Here is a 19,701-nt window from a genome sequence, read left to right as displayed (position 1 = left end):
TGCCTCACTTTTCTCTTGCTGTTTTCATGATTTTATCTTTGTCTTTGAATAGTTTGATTGTGATGTAGGTCTCTGAGTTTATCCTATTTAGAGTTCATTTAACCTTTTGTATGAATAGATGAATGTTTTTCATCAAATTTGGAAGGTTTTTGTCCATTTCTGCAAATATCCTGCAAATATTCTTTCCTGGGAATCCCTCTATACCGATTTGGGATTTGTGATGGTGTTGCACAGGTCTTGGAGGTTCTGTTTTTCTGTTGTTTTCTTTTTTCATTCTGTTTCTCAGATAATCTCGATTGTCCTCAAGATTGTCCTTGATTGTGTTCAAGTTTGCTGATTGTTTATCTTACTAGCTCAAATCTGCTGTTGAGCCCCTCTGATGAATTTTTCATTACAGTTACTAATATTTTTCAACTCCAGAATATCTGTGTAGTACTTTTTTATATTTATTTTCTCTTTATTGATATTATAGTTGGTGAAACATTGTTTGCATACTTTAGTTTTTAGACACAATTTTCTTTTGTTCTTTAGTATCCTTTGAAGATAATTATAGTACCTGATTTAAAGTCTGTCTAGGAAGCCCAATGTCTGGGTTTCCTTGAGGACAGTTTCAGTTACTGTTCTTTTATTTTGTGTATGAATGTGTCATATCTTCCTGTTTATTTGCATGTCATGTGACTTTCTGTTGTTGTTGAAACTGAATATTTTAAGTAATTTGGCAGCTTTGGAGATTGCTACCTCTTCAGGATTTGTTGTTGTGGCTGCTTTGTGGTGGTAATATTGTTACTGTTCAAAAACACTATTGAACTTGGGACGCCTGGGTGGCTCAGTTGGTTGGACGACTGCCTTCGGTTCAGGTCATGATCCTGGAGTCCCAGGATCGAATCCCACATCGGGCTCCCAGCTCCATGGGGAGTCTGTTTTTCTTTCTGACCTTCTCCTCGCTCATGCTCTCTCTCACTGTCTCTCTCTCTCAAATAAATAAATAAAATCTTAAAAAAAAAAAAAACCCAACACTATTGAACTAGTTTTCTGCAGTCTGTTTTCTTTGTCATGTGTAGTCACTAAAGTTTCTACTTGATTTGACAGAAGTTTCCTAGTTCTGTGTATACGTTGTACCTACCTTCAGTGCTCTAGAATTCACTTCCTGCCTCCTCACAGCTTCAAGATTAGTTAGAAGTGAGGTGTTAGGGCCTTCTCAGATCTTTCTGGGGCATGCACTGAACCCTGACTTTTATATGTGGCCGTCTTGATTTTCAGGAGCATTTAGGAGCTTTTCAAAGCCCCCTGTGGCCATTCCATTCTCCAGATTTTCCTTTAAAGGTTTTTTGTTTAGACCCTTGTTTGCCCCAAGTGTTACAGCAACTTTTGGCAGCTTGTTAAACAGCCCTCACTATTGTTTTTCTTTAATGTTCCTGGGGAAATCTGTTTTTTAAGACAGTTTTGTTTGGACTCTTAATTCTTTAGAGTGACTCTTAATACTGGATGTGTAATAGAGGGGTGGTAAATAGTTTGCTCTGTCAGTTCTCTTTCCTCTGTTAAAACCTAACCTTTCTTAATTGCTTTTTATCCTCACTCCAACCATGTCACTGTCATCTTCATTTCTTGTTACTGCTGAGCCTTGCATCTACTTGTGTTATTATTACATTTGCCATGTAGTACAACCTTTTTAATGTTTCTTTTTTGTACTCATGCTAGGATCTTTAACACAAATTCTTGTCATATCTTCTGTATCCCAAGCACTTAAGATTGTACCTGGCATTTAGTAAAAGCTTATTAAGGTTGCTAGGCAGAACCAAATTTTTGCTTTCAGCTGAGATTATTGAATAGTATTGCCTCAGGTGAAAGTTAATGGATTTTGGAAACTTAGAGTGATTGTACTTTAATGGAATAGGAGAAAGGTATATAAGCAAACAAAACCAAATAATTGTATATTCAAGCACCATTTTAAGGGATGTACTTATATTATGTATTCCATTGGTCTGTGGCTCAGAATGTTGTATAATGCATGTTTTCTTTTAACATTGGAAGCCTTTAATGCATGCATGGTAAAAGTTCTTGTACTGATCTCCATATAATCATATTGTTGGATTAAATGGCACTCTTTATTATCAATGTAAAACCTGTTTTTTTCGGTGTGCTGAAAAATTGTGGTTCATAGTCTACTTTTAAATTATCTACTCACTTTTCTCCTACTGGTTGAGTTAAATGTTTACTCAGAATATATAGTAAACTAAACTTGCTTATTTAAGTTTCTTCGTTATTTTAACTCATAATTTAAATATTAAATAAAATGGTTAAGTATGATACAGAAAGAGTCATTGTTTCTGTGAAAACTTAAAGTTCTCATAAAGCTTTGATAAAGGTGAACTATTAAAGTTTTGCTGTCAAAAGATTGGGGAAAATATTGTTAAAGTTGAGGAGCATTATTCACTTAGAATGTTTAAGAGGTGTTACTAAATTCTCACTTCATTTTAAAGAGACTGAAGTTGGATATTGCCAATGAGGCATTATACTTGTGGTCATGGTTCATGTAAGAAATGTACACAAAGAGAAAGCCTGTTTTTTTTTTTTTTAAAGATTTTATTTATTTGTCAGAGAGAGTGAGCGAGAGCGAGCACAGGCAGACAAAGTGGAAGGCAGAGTCAGACGGAGAAGCAGGCTCCCTGCAGAGCAAGGAGCCCGATATGGGACTCGATCCCAGGACGCTGGGATCATGACCTGAGCTGAAGGCAGCTGCTTAACCAACTGAGCCACCCAGGCATCCCGAAAGCCTGTTTTGATAGTATCTCTGTCAATAGATTGACAAGTTAATGCACATTTATATTATTTAAAGATAGGAGTTTTTAAATCGAAATAAAATAAATGCCTAAATTGAAATAAAATATGTATTTTATAAGGATCCTCCATTTAACTGAAATTTTCTTTTAAACCGAATTAATGAGGGCTTTTATATTATCCCTGTTCCCATACAATATGTTGTACTATATTGGATTAATGAAGTATTAGACCAACATAAATTTATGACTGTATTTGACTTCAGTTTCTCTGGTTGTATGGTACTCCATATATGTGGATATACACACCCAATTTATTTAGAACTTAAATGTATTAAGTATATATTTAAGATTTCAAATTTTTTGGGGGGAAGTCGAAATAATTTTGAACTGTGCTAAATTTCATTTAAATAAACAAGATGTAAATAACAGTGATAGAAATGTGACATATAACCAAATGAGTGGGGAATAATATGTTATATTGCTTTTTTATTTGGAAATAGCCCAAGTTCTTCTTTTTTTTTTTTAATCATGCATATTGCATTAGTTCTTATTGGCTGCATAATATTTCATGGTATTTTTTCACTTTTAAATTTTTTTCAAATTTTTAAATTTTTTACAATGTAAATATTAAATATTCAATATGTAAATATTAAACAACACATTGCTGCACAAGCAGTGGACCAAATAAGAAATCAAGTGGCTAATCAAAATATGTCTCAAAGAAAAAGAAAATACAATGTTCCAAAAACCTATGGGATGTGGCAAAAGCAGATGTTAGAGTGAAATTTAGTCTATAAATGCTTGTATTAAAAAAATAATTAAAACAAATAAATTATACTATAAGGAACTGGAAAAAAAAGATACTTAGCTGAAATTTAGTAGAGGAAGGAAATAATAAAGAAAAATCAGAAAAAGAGACCCAAAATAATACTAAGTATATATTTAAATTTTAAAAATTTTAGCTTTTATATTTGATTTATTAATGCAGAATTTTCTCCATAGGGGTTCGCCTGGCACAGTAGCTGCTCCCCGTCTGGCTCCTACAGGTGTTAGTTGGGCTGACAAAGTGAAGGCTCATCATACCGGCTCTCCTGCTGCTTCAGATGTAGTTCCGGCTCAATCATGCCCACCAATGACTGTGCAGAAGACTTCTCGCAAAAATGGCAAGTGACTTTGTTTTTTTGTTTTTGTTTTTTTCATGAAGAGAGAGAGTTTCTTAAGCAGGCTCCATGCCCAGCATGGATCCTGAAGCAGGCTTGATCTTATAACCCTGCAATCATGACCTGAGCTGAAATCAAGAGTCAGATACTTAACTGACTGAGTGGTCCCAAAATGGCAAATGACTTTGAATCAATCTTTTTATATAGTAGACAGGTAGAAGCATATGGAGTTCTATATATTTTACCTGAAACTGATGCTAATAACATTACATATTTATCTTTGCCTTAAAATAATCTTAATAAAGTAATCTTAAAAACTGTATGAAAGCTTATGCAGATCATTCTAATCTCAGGGTTGCCCTGTGTAAACTTTACATCACTTCTTTTTTTTTTTTTTTTTTTTTTTTTTTTTTAAATTTTTTATTTTTTATAAACATATATTTTTATCCCCAGGGGTACAGGTCTGTGAATCACCAGGTTTACACACTTCACAGCACTCACCAAATCACATACCCTCCCCAATGTCCATAATCCCACCCCCTTCTCCCAAAGCCCTGTGTAAACTTTAAGATAATCATTCTTTCGTCAATTCATTTATGAAATCTTTATAACTCTTTTTTGACTTAAAATAGAAAAAAATTGACTACTAATTCATTCTCTAGGCAGTGTACACTTTTAAGTAGCATGTCACCATTTCATTTCATTTATATTTGAATATTATTTTGGCACTAAAATCATACTCAGTTTATCTTTGCTTACACATTTGTTTTCTATACCATGAAAATAATTATGGAGCACAAATAAATAGGGCTATTATTTCAAGGGCCTGTTTATTCCATAAGAATTTCCTTCATGGACTTTGACAACAATGGTAAAACCTAGAGTATACAGTGGAGAAGCAGAGGTCATAGGAAGGAATTTTAAGTGGACATTAAATAGTATCAGCCTTGATTTGGGAAGATAAATTTGTTGCTACAATGGGGAGGATGGGGACCAGGAGGAAGCAACTAACCATGATCGGTACCCTAGTGAGCAGTCTCACTAGGGAGTGGGATTCTTATTAATCAAAAAGAGAAGTAATGAAAATGAGAACATATCAGATCTAACCAGAATCTCTTTTGGAACATAGACATTACCTTTTCTCTCTTAGCTCAAAATTGTCTGAACTTAGAATATAAAAAGCCAAAACTGTTTATCTAATGTTAAAAAAAAAATTCTTTTCTTTCATAAAGTATTTTTATATAGAAATCCAGAGTGAATTTTTTTAATTGTACACATTTGCTAAGTTTAAGTTGTGCTAACTTCTGATATATAGAAATGTGTATCCACGTAACTGTATATTTATATGTATAAAAATACAAATATAATTCATATCTGTAGTAATATTTTGAGTTTACCTCTGGAATTAATTTTATTTTGGGTCAAATATTTCACCTTTTACTATAAGCCTAATCTGTTCATGAGCATCTTTAGTCCATCTGAGGTAAGGAATATAATCCTGGGTAGAAGAGGGATATGGTAGTAGGATGGTCAGAACAGCATTTAGCCCATACAGGGTGCCTTGGTACAGTTTAGAAAAAGGAGCCACATCATCTGAGTAGACACAGCCTTACACCAATTAACTTGGCTTGGTGAGTGGAGCCTGGAAGGATTTCAGCTTTCATTCACAGTCTTAGCCAGGTACCCTTGTAGGCACCACCTACATATAGGTGGCAATTTTACAATTATATATGTTATATATTTATATCATATATATATGTGTTATATATATGGAGGGGACTGCTCAGTGGTGGTACAAGCAGAAATTGATTAGGCAACCCTTGCAACAGCTTTACTTCTTGCTCTAAAAGACTGATTTAATTTGTCTGGCTGAGTTTGGTCAGATAGGGAGTCCATTCTTCCAACCACTGCAGTTGATTTAGTTGAAGAGGGAGATCTTGATGGGAGATCATTTTCTTGTTCAAGTGTGCACATGGCTATGCAGCATCCAATTGGACTTTAAAGGCTCAATCTTAGGAAATAACCCAGTGTTCATTCTTGACTCCTAAAAGTTATGCTGCCAAGCTGGCAGTAGGTGAGCTATGCGATTTCTCTCTTTTAAGTGTCCTTGAAATACAAACCATAAGGAAAGCCTATTCCAAAACCAAGATGAATTCTTCACTTGTAGTGGGAGATCAAACCATTGCTCTTGGAGCCTTGGTTCGCCTGCCTTTAGCCCGGGGTAGTGCAGAGAGGCTGAGGGGAGGAGAGAGAGAAGAGCCAGTGGGCAGTCTCCAGGCATGTTTTTGCTTCAGGCCCATGGGTCAGAGGACCAGAGCAGTGGACACCTTGAGCCGGGCCCCTTGGTGAGGTAGGTGTCCATGCCCTGGAGGCTGGCTTTGAGAACTCTGCCAGGCCCTCCCACTCCATCTGTCACTACAGTGGTTGGGAGGCTGTTGGACCCCAGGGACCACACTTTATTACTGGGGGCTGCCTCCATCCCCCCCAAGTGAATTTCTTATACTTCTACTGAGCCTTGGATTTTAGAATTATTACAGTGAATTTACGTTATGAATTAAGGAGCACACTGAGAGTACTGCTTTCTTTTTCTTTGATGAAAGATCCCTTTAGAACGTGTTCGTTCAAAAAGAAATGTTCTATTGGACATAACAAATGCCTTGCCATCTTTACATTACAGATATTCTTTTTTCCATTTTGGCCTCAGTAAGTCATGTTTGCTTATTTTAAATAATACTCCTTAGTCTTACCCAGTATATTGCCCTTGGTTTCTCTGTATAGACTAGTAGTAGTAGTCTATGCTGCCAAAATTGAGAGTAGTTGTGAGTTTTTTCTCTTAGGAGAAGGTAAGAGAATGTGGAACCAAGTTTAGTTTCTGTATTGTGAAAGAGTCTGAGAAAAATGTGTTAAATCTAATTGCAAAAAAATACCTTAAAGGAATCATGGTATTAAAGTATATCATGGTTTTGTTTAAAGCATTACTCTCAGATTATTTATGAGAGTGACTCATTTGGTTGAGATGAAATGATAGGTCTTGATTATAACTAGGCTTGAAAGTATCCATGTGCATATATCAGGAAATTCTGTTCTTGACTACTTTGATTTCCAGTTTTGGGGTTTTGATGTACTTTTATGAACATGAATTATGGTTTATATCATAAGTAATTTATAATAGCACTAGCTCTAGTATTGAAGTTTGTAATGATAGCCTATAAAAATGATTTTTGTTAAAGGTGACAGTTGGAGCACATACATTTACTGTCTTTCCTAAACTCAGCTAAAATGATATAAAAGGATTGAAAAATAGGACTTAAGGAAAAAGAGATAAGAGTTACAGACAAGTTTTTGGAAGCTGGAAAATAGACCAGACATTAGAGTGAGTTAGCTGAGTCCTAAACTCAGAGAGTGGGCAAAACTGTAAAGCAATCCAGTTTGTTCCACAGAACTCCCCAGAGGTTAAAAAATTGGGAACAGTTGTCTCTGGAAGTGAGGATAAAGGTAGGGTTTATATGTAGTCATCCCAAATTTCTCCCTGTTTGCCCTCAACTCTGAATAGTAGGATGACAGTATTTCCCTCACCCCAGAAGAATATTGGAGGTTTATTCTATATGGATGGTAAAAGAGATGGTGTCTTACCTGAAGGATACCAGGCACATTGGAAAGTTGGGAGTAATGATTGATAATAAGCAGATTAAGTGGAAGACTGTAAAGATAATGTTGAGATGCCTCTTCCTTGTTTCTGCTTCAAGCCCTCTTCTCCCATTGAGCTACCAGGTTTGCAGACCAAGAGAATTCACACCTGTGGAGCAAATCAAGATCCAGTATAGATCATGAGATATTGGACTTGTGATATTATGAAGTTGATACTGTAATTGGATGACTGTCTGCTCTTCTTAGGGGACTTGGGCAATCTGAAGCCACGTTGTGAACTATGGTAGATTGTATGCAAAGATGGGTGTCAACAATTTCTTCCATTCTTGTGCATGCATGCCAGTTTGATTGTCAAGTGGTAGAGTCTTTTTTTCCTCCCCATGAATTTTTGGTTTGCCCTATGACTTGATATGATCAGTAGAACATGACAAGAGTGATCGGTAGATTCCCAGTCTAGCCTGTACGAGGCCTTGCAGCTTCCATTTTTTCCATGTTGGAAGCCAGCTGCAATGTAAAGAAGTCCAGCATAGGCTGTTGAATAATAAGGGACTATGTGAGGAGAAAGAGGCCATGAGAAGGAGAACCTAGCTATCTCAGCCAACAATGGTGCCAAGACTTTAGGCATGTAGTGAAGACATCATGAACAGTCTGGCCTTAGGTGAGCCACTCTAGCTGATAATCATGTGTAGATGAAACCTCCCTCCACTGAGCACTCCTCAGATTTCTTACTCAAAGAATTGCATGGACATAACACAGTGTTTCTGGAGGGGAATGTGTACCCAAATGTTTATAGCAGCAGTGTCCAGAATAGCCAAACTATGGAAAGAGCCTAGATGTCCATCAACAGATGAATGGATAAAGAAGATACAATGGAATACTATGCAGCCATCAACCCCCGCTGAAATCTTGCCATTTGCAATGACATGGATGGAACTAGAGGGTATTTTGATAAGCGAAATAAGTCGATCAGAGAAAGACAATTATCTTATGATCTCACTGATATGAGGAATTCGAGAAACAAAACAGAGGATCATAGGGGAAGGGAGGGAAGAACGAAACAAGATGAAACCAGAGAGGGAGACTTTTAATCTCAGGAAACAAATAGGGTTGCTGGAGGGGAGGGGGGTGGCAGGAATGGAGTGGCTGGGGGATGGACATTGGGGAGGTTATGTGATATGATGTGTGCTGTGAATTGTGTAAGACTGATGAATCACAGACCATGATTATCCCCTGGAACAAATAATACATTATATGTTAATGAAAAAATAAAAATAAGTAAATAAATAAAAGATGCTAGGTTTTGGGTTTGCTATATAAAAATAGATATTGGAATTATCCACCATTTGAGTAACATGAATTTTAGAAAGCAGAAGGAGAGAATCATGAAATTAGATAATTAAAGGAGATTTCCTTTAACAGAGGATATAAGTTTCTAGACCAAAAGGGCTCATTAAGTGCCCACTTCAGTGGATGAAAACAGATTGACACCAAAACATGTTAGGAAATTTATGAATACTACAGATGATAAGAGTCTTAAAATTAGATAACATAGTCATTTTAGATACAGATGACCAGGAATCAGAATGGCATCTGCTTCTGCTAAATTGTGCCTAGAAGCCACAAGAAAATTGAGCAAAGTTTTCAGAATTCTGAAGGAAAATTATTTCTAATGTAAAATTCTATGCTCAGCCAGATTATCTATTAAATGTGAAAGCTGGCTGAAGATATTTTCATTCATGCAAGATCTCAGAATTTTTTTTTTTTTTGCCTCCATGGACCTATTCGCTACTGGAGGATGCCATCCCAGAAGAGAGGCAAAAGGTCATACTGTATGGTGGTGATCCCAGTATGATAACTGTTCCAGGTCTAGGGAGCAACCAGTCCAGATTTTTGATGGTTACAGGGCTCTGGAAGATAGGAATAAATGAAATTTTTAAAACATCTGATGTATTTGCACACATCAAAAAGAGTTTTAGAATTTAGGAGCGTTGGGATTGAATTAATTCTAAGTGCAGTAGCAAATATTTAGACTATTTAAATGGAGAAAGAAGAAACAGGAAAATGCGGAGAAGCACAGAAGAAGCATACCTATAAGTTGAGTCTGTGAAGGGGTTGAGTGAATGGTATAAAAGTAATGTTTGAAGAGATAATCCCTAAATATTTCCCCAAACCATTAAAATATCAGTCTCATATTTTAGAAGCACTGTGAACTCCAAGAAGGAAAAAAAGAAAACATATCTCATTTAGATGTAATATAATAAAAATACCACAAATCAGAGAATAAATCTTTACTAGTAGAGTAAAAAAGTAAATAAATAAATAAAAGATTTCAGATGACCCTGAACAATACTCGAAAATCCCTGTATAACCTTTGTCTCCCCCCAAACTTAACTAATAGCCTGTTATTGATTACAAGCCTTACTGACAACATAAACAGTCAACACATATTTTGTATGCTTTATGTATTATATACCATATTCTTATAGTAAAGGAAGCTAGAGAAAAAATGTTTATGAAGAAAATCCCAGGAACAGATACACTTAAAGTACTGTATCGAAAGAAATCCATATACAAGCAGACCTACACAGTTTAAACTCATGTTGTCCTAAGGTTAACTATACTTTCAAAGGAGTAAGATTAAGTTGATAGCTGATGGAAGCCAGATGATGACATCTAAGGCTGAAAGAAAATAATTGGCAAATAGTATTTTATATCAAGCAAGAAAGTGAATTACAGATAAATAAAAGTTGAGAGAACTTGAAATCAGTAGAATTACACTAAAAGAAGTACCACAAGAATTTTTCAGGTTAATGGAAGAAGATCCCAAATTGAAACCCAGGAATGCATAAAGAAATGAAGAACACCAGGAGGAGTAAACACATGGAGCACATTAAATGTTTAGTATTGACTGTGCTTGAAATACATACAAAATGAGAATTTCTGACAATATTCCAAAAAACAGGAGAAGAATAAATGGAGATTATATTTAGGACCCTTGCATTTTTTTGAAGTTACAAAAATTCTGACTTGTACTAGATATTATAAAACAGATGAGACAAATCAAAACCGAATTATAAAATGCAAAATGCAAACACCTCAGTTAAAGGTAAATGGTCTTTTAATTTTAATTTAATTTTATTTAAATTCAATTAATTAATATATAGTATATTATTAGTTTCAGAGGTAGAATTTAGTGATTCATCAGTTGCATATAACACTCCGTGCTCATTCCATCAAGTGCCCTCCTTTATTCCCATCACACAGCTACCCCATTCCACATCCCCCTCCAGCAACCCTTAGTTTGTTTCTTATAGTTAAGAGTCTCTTATGGTTTGTCTTCTTCATTGATTTCAGATTGTTTTATTTTTCCCTCTCTTCTCCTATGATCTTCTGTTTTGTTTCTTAAATTCCATATATGACTGAACTCATAATTGTCTTTCTCTGATTGACTTATTTCACGTAGTGTGATAACCTCTAGTTCCATCCGTGTCATTGCAAACAGTTAAGATTTCATTGTTTTGATGGCTGAGTGGTATTCCTCTGTATGTATATGTGTGTGTGTGTGTGTGTGTGTGTGTGTGTGTGTATCACACCTTCTGTCGATGGACATCTGGGCTCTTCCCATAGTTTGGCTGTTGTGGATATTGCTTCTATAAAAGGGGTACAGGTGCCCCTTCAAATCACTGTTTGTATCTTTTGGGTAAATACGTAGTAGTGCAGTTGTTGGGTTATAGGGTAGGTCTATTTTTATCTTTTTGAGGAACCTCCATACTATTTTTCAGAGTGGTTGTATCAGCATGAATTCTCACCAAGATCGTAAGAGGGTTCTCCTTTTTCTGCATTTTTGCCAACATCTCTTGTTAGCTGACTTTTTAATTTTAGCCATTCAGATTGGTTTGAGATGGTCTGTCATTGTGGTTTTGATTTGTATTTCCCTGATGCTGAGTGATATGGAGCATTTTTTGTGTGTCTGTTGGCTATTTGCATGTCTTCTTTGGAGAAACATCTGTTCATGTCTCCTGCCCATTTCTTGACTGGATTATTGGTTCTTTGGGTGTTGAGTCAATAAGTTCTTTATAGATTTTGGATACTAGACCTTTATCTGATATGTCATTTGAAAATATCTTCTTCCATTTTTTTGGTTGTCTTTGGTTTTGTTGAATATTTCCTTTGCTATGCAAAAGCTTTTCATCTTGATAAAGTCCTAATAGTTAATTTTTAGTTTTGGGGGGGGGCATGTCTAGCAAAAAGTTGCTGTGGTTGAGGTCAAAGAGGTTGCTGCCTGTGTTCTTCTCTAGGATTTGGATGGATTCCTGCCTCACATTTAGGTCTTTCATCCTTCATTTTGAATCTGTTTTTGTGTATGGTGTAAGGAAATGGTGCAGTTTCATTCTTCTGCACGTGGCTGTCCAGTTTTCCCAAAACCATTTGTTGAAGAGACTGTTTTTTATCCAGTGGATATTCTTTCTTGATTTGTTGAAGATTAATTAGCCGTAAGTTGAGGGTCCATTTCTGGGGTCTCTATTCTGTTCCGTTGACCTGTGCATCTGTTTTTGTGCCAGTACTATATACTGTCTTGATGATTCCAGCTTTGTAATATAGCTTAAAGTCTGGAATTGTGATGCCACCAGCTTCAATTTTCCTTTTTAACATTCTTTTGTCTGTTCGGGGTCTTTCTGGTTCCATACAGATTTTAGGGTTATTTATTCCAGCTCTTTGAAAAATGTTGATGGTATTTTGATAGGGATTGCATTGATTGTATAGATTGCTCTAGGTAGCAAAGACATTTTAATAATATTTGTTCTTCCATTCCATGGAGATGTTGAACTACCCTTGCAGCCCAGGAATAAATCCCACTTGGTCATGGTGAATAATGTAATGTTGTTTAAATATAATGTTGGATCATATTGGCTAGGATCTTGGTGAGAATTTTTGCATCCATGTTCATCAGGGATATTGGTCTGTAATTCTCCTTTTTGACCAAGTCTTTGGTTTTGGGATCAAGGTAATGCTGACCTCATAGAATGTGTTTGGGAGTTTCCCTTCCATTTCTACTTTTTGAAACAGCTTCAGAATAGATTAATTATTCTTTAAATGTTTGGTAGAATTCTGCTGGAAGGCCATCTGGTCCTAGACTCTTGTTTGTTGGTAGATTTTCGATTACTGCTTCCATTTCTTCCATTTCTTTATAGGTCTGTTCAGGTTTTCTATTTCTTTCAGTTTTGGTAGTTTATAAGTTTCTAGAAATGCATCCATTTCTTCCAGATTGCCTAATTTGTTGGTATACAGTGACTCATAATATGTTCTTATAATTGTTTGTATTTTTGAAGTGTTGGTTGTGACCTCCCTTCTTTCATTCATGATTGAAGAAAAGGGTCCTTTCACTTTTCTTTTTGGTAAGTTAGGCTAGGGATTTATCAGTCTTGTTTATTCTTTCATAGAACCAGCTCCTAGTTTTGTTTATCTGTTCCACTGTTTGTTTTTTAAATTTCTATTTCATTGTTTTCTACTCTAATCTGTATTATTTCTCTTATTCTGATGGGTGTGTGTGTTACTTGCTGTTGTTTTTCCACCTCCTTTGGGTGAAGGTTAGCTTGTGTATTTTAGTCTTTTCTTGTTTCTTGGGAAAGGCTTGTATTGCTCTGTATTTGCCTCTTAGGACTGCCTTCAATGCATCCCCAAGATTCTGAGCAGTTGTGTTTTTATTTTTATTTCCCCATAATTTTTTAAAATTCTTTAATTTCCTGGTTGATCCATTCATAGGATGCTTTTTAACCTCCAGGTATTTGTGTTCCTTCCAAATTTTCTCTTATAATTGTGTTCAAGTTTTAAAGCATTGTGGTCTGAAAGTATGCAGGGAGTAATCCCAGTTTTACTGGTTGAGACCTGACTTGTGACCCAGTATGTGATATGTTCTAGAGAATGTTCTATGTGCACTCAAGAAGAATGTGTATTTTGTTGCTTTAGGATTGAATGCTCTGAATACATCTGTGAAGTCCACCTGGTCCAGTGGGTCATCATTGCCCCTTTTCCTTGTTGGTTTGCATAGATAGACTGTCCATTGCTGTGAGTGGAGCATTAATGTCCTCTACTATTACTGTCTTATTATCCATGTGTTTCTTTAATTTTGTTATTAACTGATGTATATAATTGGCTGCTCCCAATATAGGGGCATGAATATTTACAGTTGTTAGATCTTCTTGTTGGAGAAACCCTTTTATTATGATATTAGTGTCTTTTTTCCTGTCTTATTGCACTCTTTGGTTTAAAATCTAGTTTGATATAAAGATTCCTTTCCCAGCTTTCTTTAGAAGTCCACTAAAGGCAAATGGTCTAAATATTAAATTTTTGAAATTATAATTGCATTAGAAATAATGCCCAAGTGTGTTAAACTTAAAGTGATATACCTTCAATTTGAAAACAGAAAAGTCAAAAGAAGATGGGAAAAGATATTCTGTACATGTCTTATTCAAATCAAAGGCGGTATTGCTTTATTACCAGACAAAATAGATACAGTAGCCAAGAAACATTTTAAAGAGAAATTGTTTTTTAGTTTTTAAAGGAGTATTTTAACAGAATTGGAAAATAATCCTTTTCTTTAATTTTATTTTTATTTTTTTTAAGATTTTATTTATTTATTCGACAGAGAGAGATCACAAGTAGGCAGAGAGAGAGGAGGAAGCTGGCTCCCCGCTGAGCAGAGAGATCGATGCGGGACTCGATCCCAGGACCCTGAGATCATGACCTGAGCCGAAGGCAGCGGCTTAACCCACTGAGCCACCCAGGCGCCCCCCCCCCCTTTTTTTAAATGGTAACTATTTCTTTCTTTTAGATTTTATTTATTTGACAGACAGAGATCACAGGTAGGCAGAGAGGCAGGCAGAGAGAGAGGAAGGGAAGCAGGCTCCCCGCCAAGCAGAGAGCCTGATGCGGGGCTCGATCCAAGGACTCTGGGATCATGACCTGAGCCGAAGGCAGAGGCTTTAACCCACTGAGCCTCCCAGGCGCCCCTGGAAAATAATTCTTAATGTAACACATCTTTTTTTTTTTAATTTTTTCAATTTATTTATTTTCAGAAAAACAGTATTCATTATTTTTTCACCACACCCAGTGCACCATGCAATCCGTGCCCTCTATAATACCCACCACCTGGTACCCCAACCTCCACCCCCCCCCCCCCCGCCACTTCAAACCCCTCAGATTGTTTTTCAGAGTCCATAGTCTCTCATGATTCCCCTATCCTTCCAATTTCCCCCAACTCCCTTCTCCTCTCTAACACCCCTTGTCCTCCATGATATTTGTTATGCTCCACAAATAACTGAAACCATATGATAATTGACTCTCTCTGCTTGACTTATTTCACTCAGCATAACCTCTTCCAGTCCCGTCCATGTTGCTACAAAAGTTGGGTATTCGTCCTTTCTGATGGAGGCATAATTCTCCATAGTGTATATGGACCACATCTTCCTTATCCATTCGTCTGTTGAAGGGCATCTTGGTTCTTTCCACAGTTTGGCAACCGTGGCCATTGCTGCTATAAACATTGAGGTACAGATGGCCCTTCTTTTCACGACATCTGTATCTTTGGGGTAAATACCCAGGAGTGCAATTGCAGGGTCATAGGGAAGTTCTATTTTTAATTTCTTGAGGAATCTCCACACTGTTCTCCAAAGAGGCTGCACCAACTTGCATTCCCACTAACAGTGGAAGAGGGTTCCCCTTTCTCCACATCCTCTCCAACACATGTTGTTTCCTGTTTTGTTAATTTTGGCCATTCTAACTGGTGTAAGGTGATATCTCAATGTGGTTTTAATTTGAATCTCCCTGATGGCTAATGATGATGAACATTTTTTCATGTGTCTGATAGCCATTTGTATGTCTCGATGGGAGAAGTGTCTGTTCATATCTTCTTCCCACTTTTTGATATGTTTGCCTGTTTTGTGTGGTAACACATCTTTAAAACATATAAAGCAAAAGCTAACATAATTGAAAGGAAAAATGGAAAAATGTATACTCACTCTATGAGCTTTTAAAATAACTGTCTCAACACTGACAGTACAAGTAAACAAACAAACAAACAAAAACCCAGGGTATCTAAACAATGTGATTAATGAACCTGATATAATTGATATGTCTAACAAATAAGCCTTTTTTTTAAACAAATATGCTATTCTTTTCCTTTTTCTTTTGATCCTTCAACCTGGAAACTTTTTACTGACATGTCTTCTAGTCCACTGGTCCTCTATTCTGTATGTCTAATCCATATTATCTTAAATATATTAATAATAGCTATTTTGAAAAGTCTGTGTCTGAAAATTAAAAATTCAAATATCTGAACTACCTGTGGGTTTGTTACTTTAAAAACATTTTTGGGGAGTTCTCAGGTATTTGAACCTTATTTTTTAAATGTGCCTCATAATATTTAATTGAATGTTTAACATGGTGTATTTAAAATTATAGAGGCTGTTTTCAAAAATATTGTTGTTTTTCTTTTGGGAAGAAGATAGAGCTTAGGGAGTTTACCTTAATCCTTGAAGGTTTGGTTTGAGGTTTTATTAAAGTTGATGTGTTTCAGTTTTGTCCTTATTCCTTTTGAGTCTTAACTGAAAATCTGGGGTGTTTGCCAAGACTACTACATTCCTGAATTCCTTACCACTCTATAGTTGATATAGTATCTGCTTAGTTCATTAGCATTCCAGCTGCTTCTTTTTCTGGGTATTTTGGAGTCTTGGTGTGTATGTGCAAAGCATAGTAGTTGTCAGACTCCTAAGGGAAGGTTAAATACAGTTCCTGCCTTTCCAAGACTTTTGCTCCTGAAGTCTCAGTTATTTTAGACTCATTGAACTCCAGTATTTGTTTCAGCCAGACATGACTGCTGGTTTCAGCTAGGACTCACTTCCCCCTGAATTTGAAATGTCTTCAGGAAAAGATTCTAGGGTCAATGTGGATCTCATCTTGTCCTTCTCTTTTCTCAGGAATGGTAGTTCCTCAAATCTTGCCTATCGTGATTGCTTTCCAATGCCTTTAGACAGTTCAGTTATGTAGTTGTCTAGCTTTTATAGTTGTGTTTGGCATGAAGAAGGTTAATTTTGATATAGCCTACTTTGTCTTGTAAGTCCAAATATATATTCAAGTATACATGGAATATTTACCAGACTTGACACATGCCGAGCCATTAAATTTCATAAAATTTTAGATGATTGAACTCATTTGTCTTCTTGAATACTGTAGAATTAAGTTAGAAATCCATTTAAAAAGATAGCCGTTTAATTCTCAAATTTTTGGAATTTTGGAATATATTTCTGAATAATCCATGAGTCAGAGAAGAAATCATAATGAAAAGTATAAAGTGGGAATTCAGTGAAAAGTAACATTTAAAATCTTGTGGGTTTAAGGTAATGCTGTGCTTTGAGGAAAATTTCTAGCCTCAATTTCATATATTAGAAAAGAAGAAAACCTATCTGTGGAAATTAGAAAGGAGCAAATTAAACCCAAGGAACATAAGAAAGAAGGAGAAGGTAGAGATGAGAAATGAGAAAATCAGCAGACCAAAAGGTTAATCTTTGAATAGGCTAATAAAATTAATAGACTTCTAATACTGATTATGGAAAAAGAGGAGACAAGACATAATACCATGTAGGAGATAAGGGCACGAGTGGAGATCACACAGATATTGAGAAGGTAATAGGATATTATGAACAATATTTTAGGCTAAATTTAGAAACAGAATAAAATGACAAATTTCTTGAAAAACAGTATGTAATCAAACTTTTATAGCAGGAATTACATAACAGGAAGGGATTCAATAAGTATTTTTTTTAGAAATCTGAGTGTATAATTAAACATTTTTTTCACAAAGAAAAATTCCTGGTCAGGATGGCTTCATTGTGAATTCTTTCAAACTTTTAAGGTAAAACTAACATTAATTATATGGAAACTCTTACTGAGAATAAAAAAGTGGATCTTGTTTTCTGATGCCAGTATAACCTAATAAAGGATATTATAAAATAGAACATTTTCTCTTGAAGAATGATAAATTGTAAACAGAATATTACTACATTAGATATAGTGATAAATGAAAATAGTAATATATCAGTCATGTTGGGATTATTCTGTTGCTTTTCATTTATGGTTGTATTAATTTGAATTTAATGTTACTTTATTAATGTCATCTGTAAAATATTAAAAATTATATAAGTTCTGGAGTGTAAAAACTATGATATGAAATAAAATTTTGAGTTTTCTGTATTTACAAAATTATTCTAAGTATTTAGAAGCTCTCTGACAGGTTAATTGCATGATTTGCTATTCTCAGCATACATTCTTCTTTATGGGAATAATTTTTCAATATAGTTTTTACTGAAGGCTCCTTAAAAATGTAATTTGTTCATAGCTAATTTCTTAGTGTCTAAGAGACCTGTGTTATAGTTTCTGTTTTGATACATTCCTCTGACTTGCTTCAGTTATTTCACTTTCTCTTTTTATTACATGGTAGTGTTTGTGTTGGCCATCATATTGGTTATGGACTAGGTTCAAGTGTTAAGCAGTATTTCTTTCTATAAGAAAGCTTTGAAAGAGGGTGTTTTTCTTTCCTTTAAAATGTAAAGTTATTAATCATACAGTTCCTAGGGGTGAGCCAGTTAAATTAAGTGGAAACTGAAATCTTTTGTTAAACTTAATTTCATAATTTAGTTACTTCTTTTTTTGGGTACATATGATTTTAAAAGGTTGATTTTATATTTTTAAATATACATTATAAAATTAATTAAATATAAATTAATAGAATATTTTACTAATTTTTTAATGTTAGGTTAACTATAGCACATAATTATTTTTTTTTTAAGATTTTATTTATTTATTTGACAGACAGAGATCACAAGTAGGCAGAGAAGCAGGCAGAGAGAGAGGAGGAAGCAGACTTCCTGCTGAGCAGAGAGCCCAATGTGGGGCTTGATCCCAGGACCCTGGGATCATGACCTGAGCCAAAGGCAGGGGCTTTAACTCACTGAGCCACCCAAGCGCCCCCATAATTAGTTTTAGATGTAGTGTTCAGTGATTCATTAGTTAAATATAACACCCAGTGCTCATCATAGCACATGCTCTCCTTGATATTCATCACCCTGTTACCCTTTCCCTCCACCCTCCTCCCCTCTGAAACCCTCAGATTGTTTCCTGGGGTCCATAGTCTCTCATGATTCATCTCCCTCTCTGATTTCTCCCCCTTTGGATTTCCCTCCCTTCCCTTTGGTCCTGTGTGCTATTGCTTATGTTCCACATATGAGTAAAACCATATGACAATCGACTTTCTCTGCTTGACTTATTTCACTTAACATAATCCCCTCCAGTTCCATCCATGTTGATGCCAGTGGTGTGTATTCATCCTTTCTGATGGCTGAGTAGTATTCCATTGTATGTATGGAACACATCTGTTTTATCCATTCGTCTGTTGAAGGGCATCTTGTCTCCTTCCACAGTTTGGCTGTTGTGGACATTGTTGCTATGAACATTGGTGTGCATGTGACCCTTCTTTTCACTACATCTGTATCTTTGGGGTAAATAGCCAGTAGGGCGAGGACTGGTAGCTCTATTCTTAACATCTTGAGGAACCTTGATACTCTTTTCCAGAGTGGCTATACCAGCTTGCATTCCCACCAACAAGAGTGTTCCCCTTTTTCCACATCCTCGCTAACACTTGTTGTATCCTGTTTTGTTAATTTTTGCCATTCTAACTGGTGTAAGGTGGTGTCTCATTATGGTTTTGATTTGTATTTCCCTAATGGCTGGTGATGTTGAACATTATTTCATATGTCTGTTATCCATTTGTATATCTTCTTTGGGGAAGTGTCTGTTCATGTCTTATGTTGTCGCTCTCGCCAGCAAGAACGACCAGGAGACCTCAGCGAAGCAAGCTTTATTTGTGCGTAGCTGTTGGCATCTCCACCCCCCACCCCCCACCCCCGTGCATGTCTATATATACCAAGGTTGCACAACCCATCACTCGCAGCCACATAGATACAAAATCCTAAGTTCCGCCTACTGGCTCGCATCCAGCCGCCATCTTAATGGCGTATTTACTTTCGGGCACCGAAAAAGTCGTGCGGCGCCGGGGCCCC

The 19,701-nt window shown here is 35.9% G+C and overlaps 1 protein-coding gene across 4 annotated transcripts in view; it reads left to right on the top strand.

Moving 5' to 3' along the window:
* Positions 1-19,701, top strand: part of SCAPER (S-phase cyclin A associated protein in the ER) — a 521,195-nt gene that overhangs the window by 84,866 nt on the left and 416,628 nt on the right. For all 4 annotated transcript variants that reach the window (XM_059180289.1, XM_059180288.1, XM_059180286.1 and 1 more), the window contains one exon: positions 3,783-3,943. In XM_059180289.1, coding sequence (XP_059036272.1) covers positions 3,783-3,943 — 161 coding nt within the window. The remainder of the gene's footprint in view (positions 1-3,782; positions 3,944-19,701) is intronic.

Source organism: Mustela lutreola, chromosome 7 (genome assembly GCF_030435805.1).
Source record: "Mustela lutreola isolate mMusLut2 chromosome 7, mMusLut2.pri, whole genome shotgun sequence".
Taxonomy (NCBI): Eukaryota; Metazoa; Chordata; class Mammalia; order Carnivora; family Mustelidae; genus Mustela; species Mustela lutreola.
The sequence above is the reverse complement of the archived record's forward strand: the minus strand, read 5'-3'. Positions and strand labels throughout refer to the sequence as shown.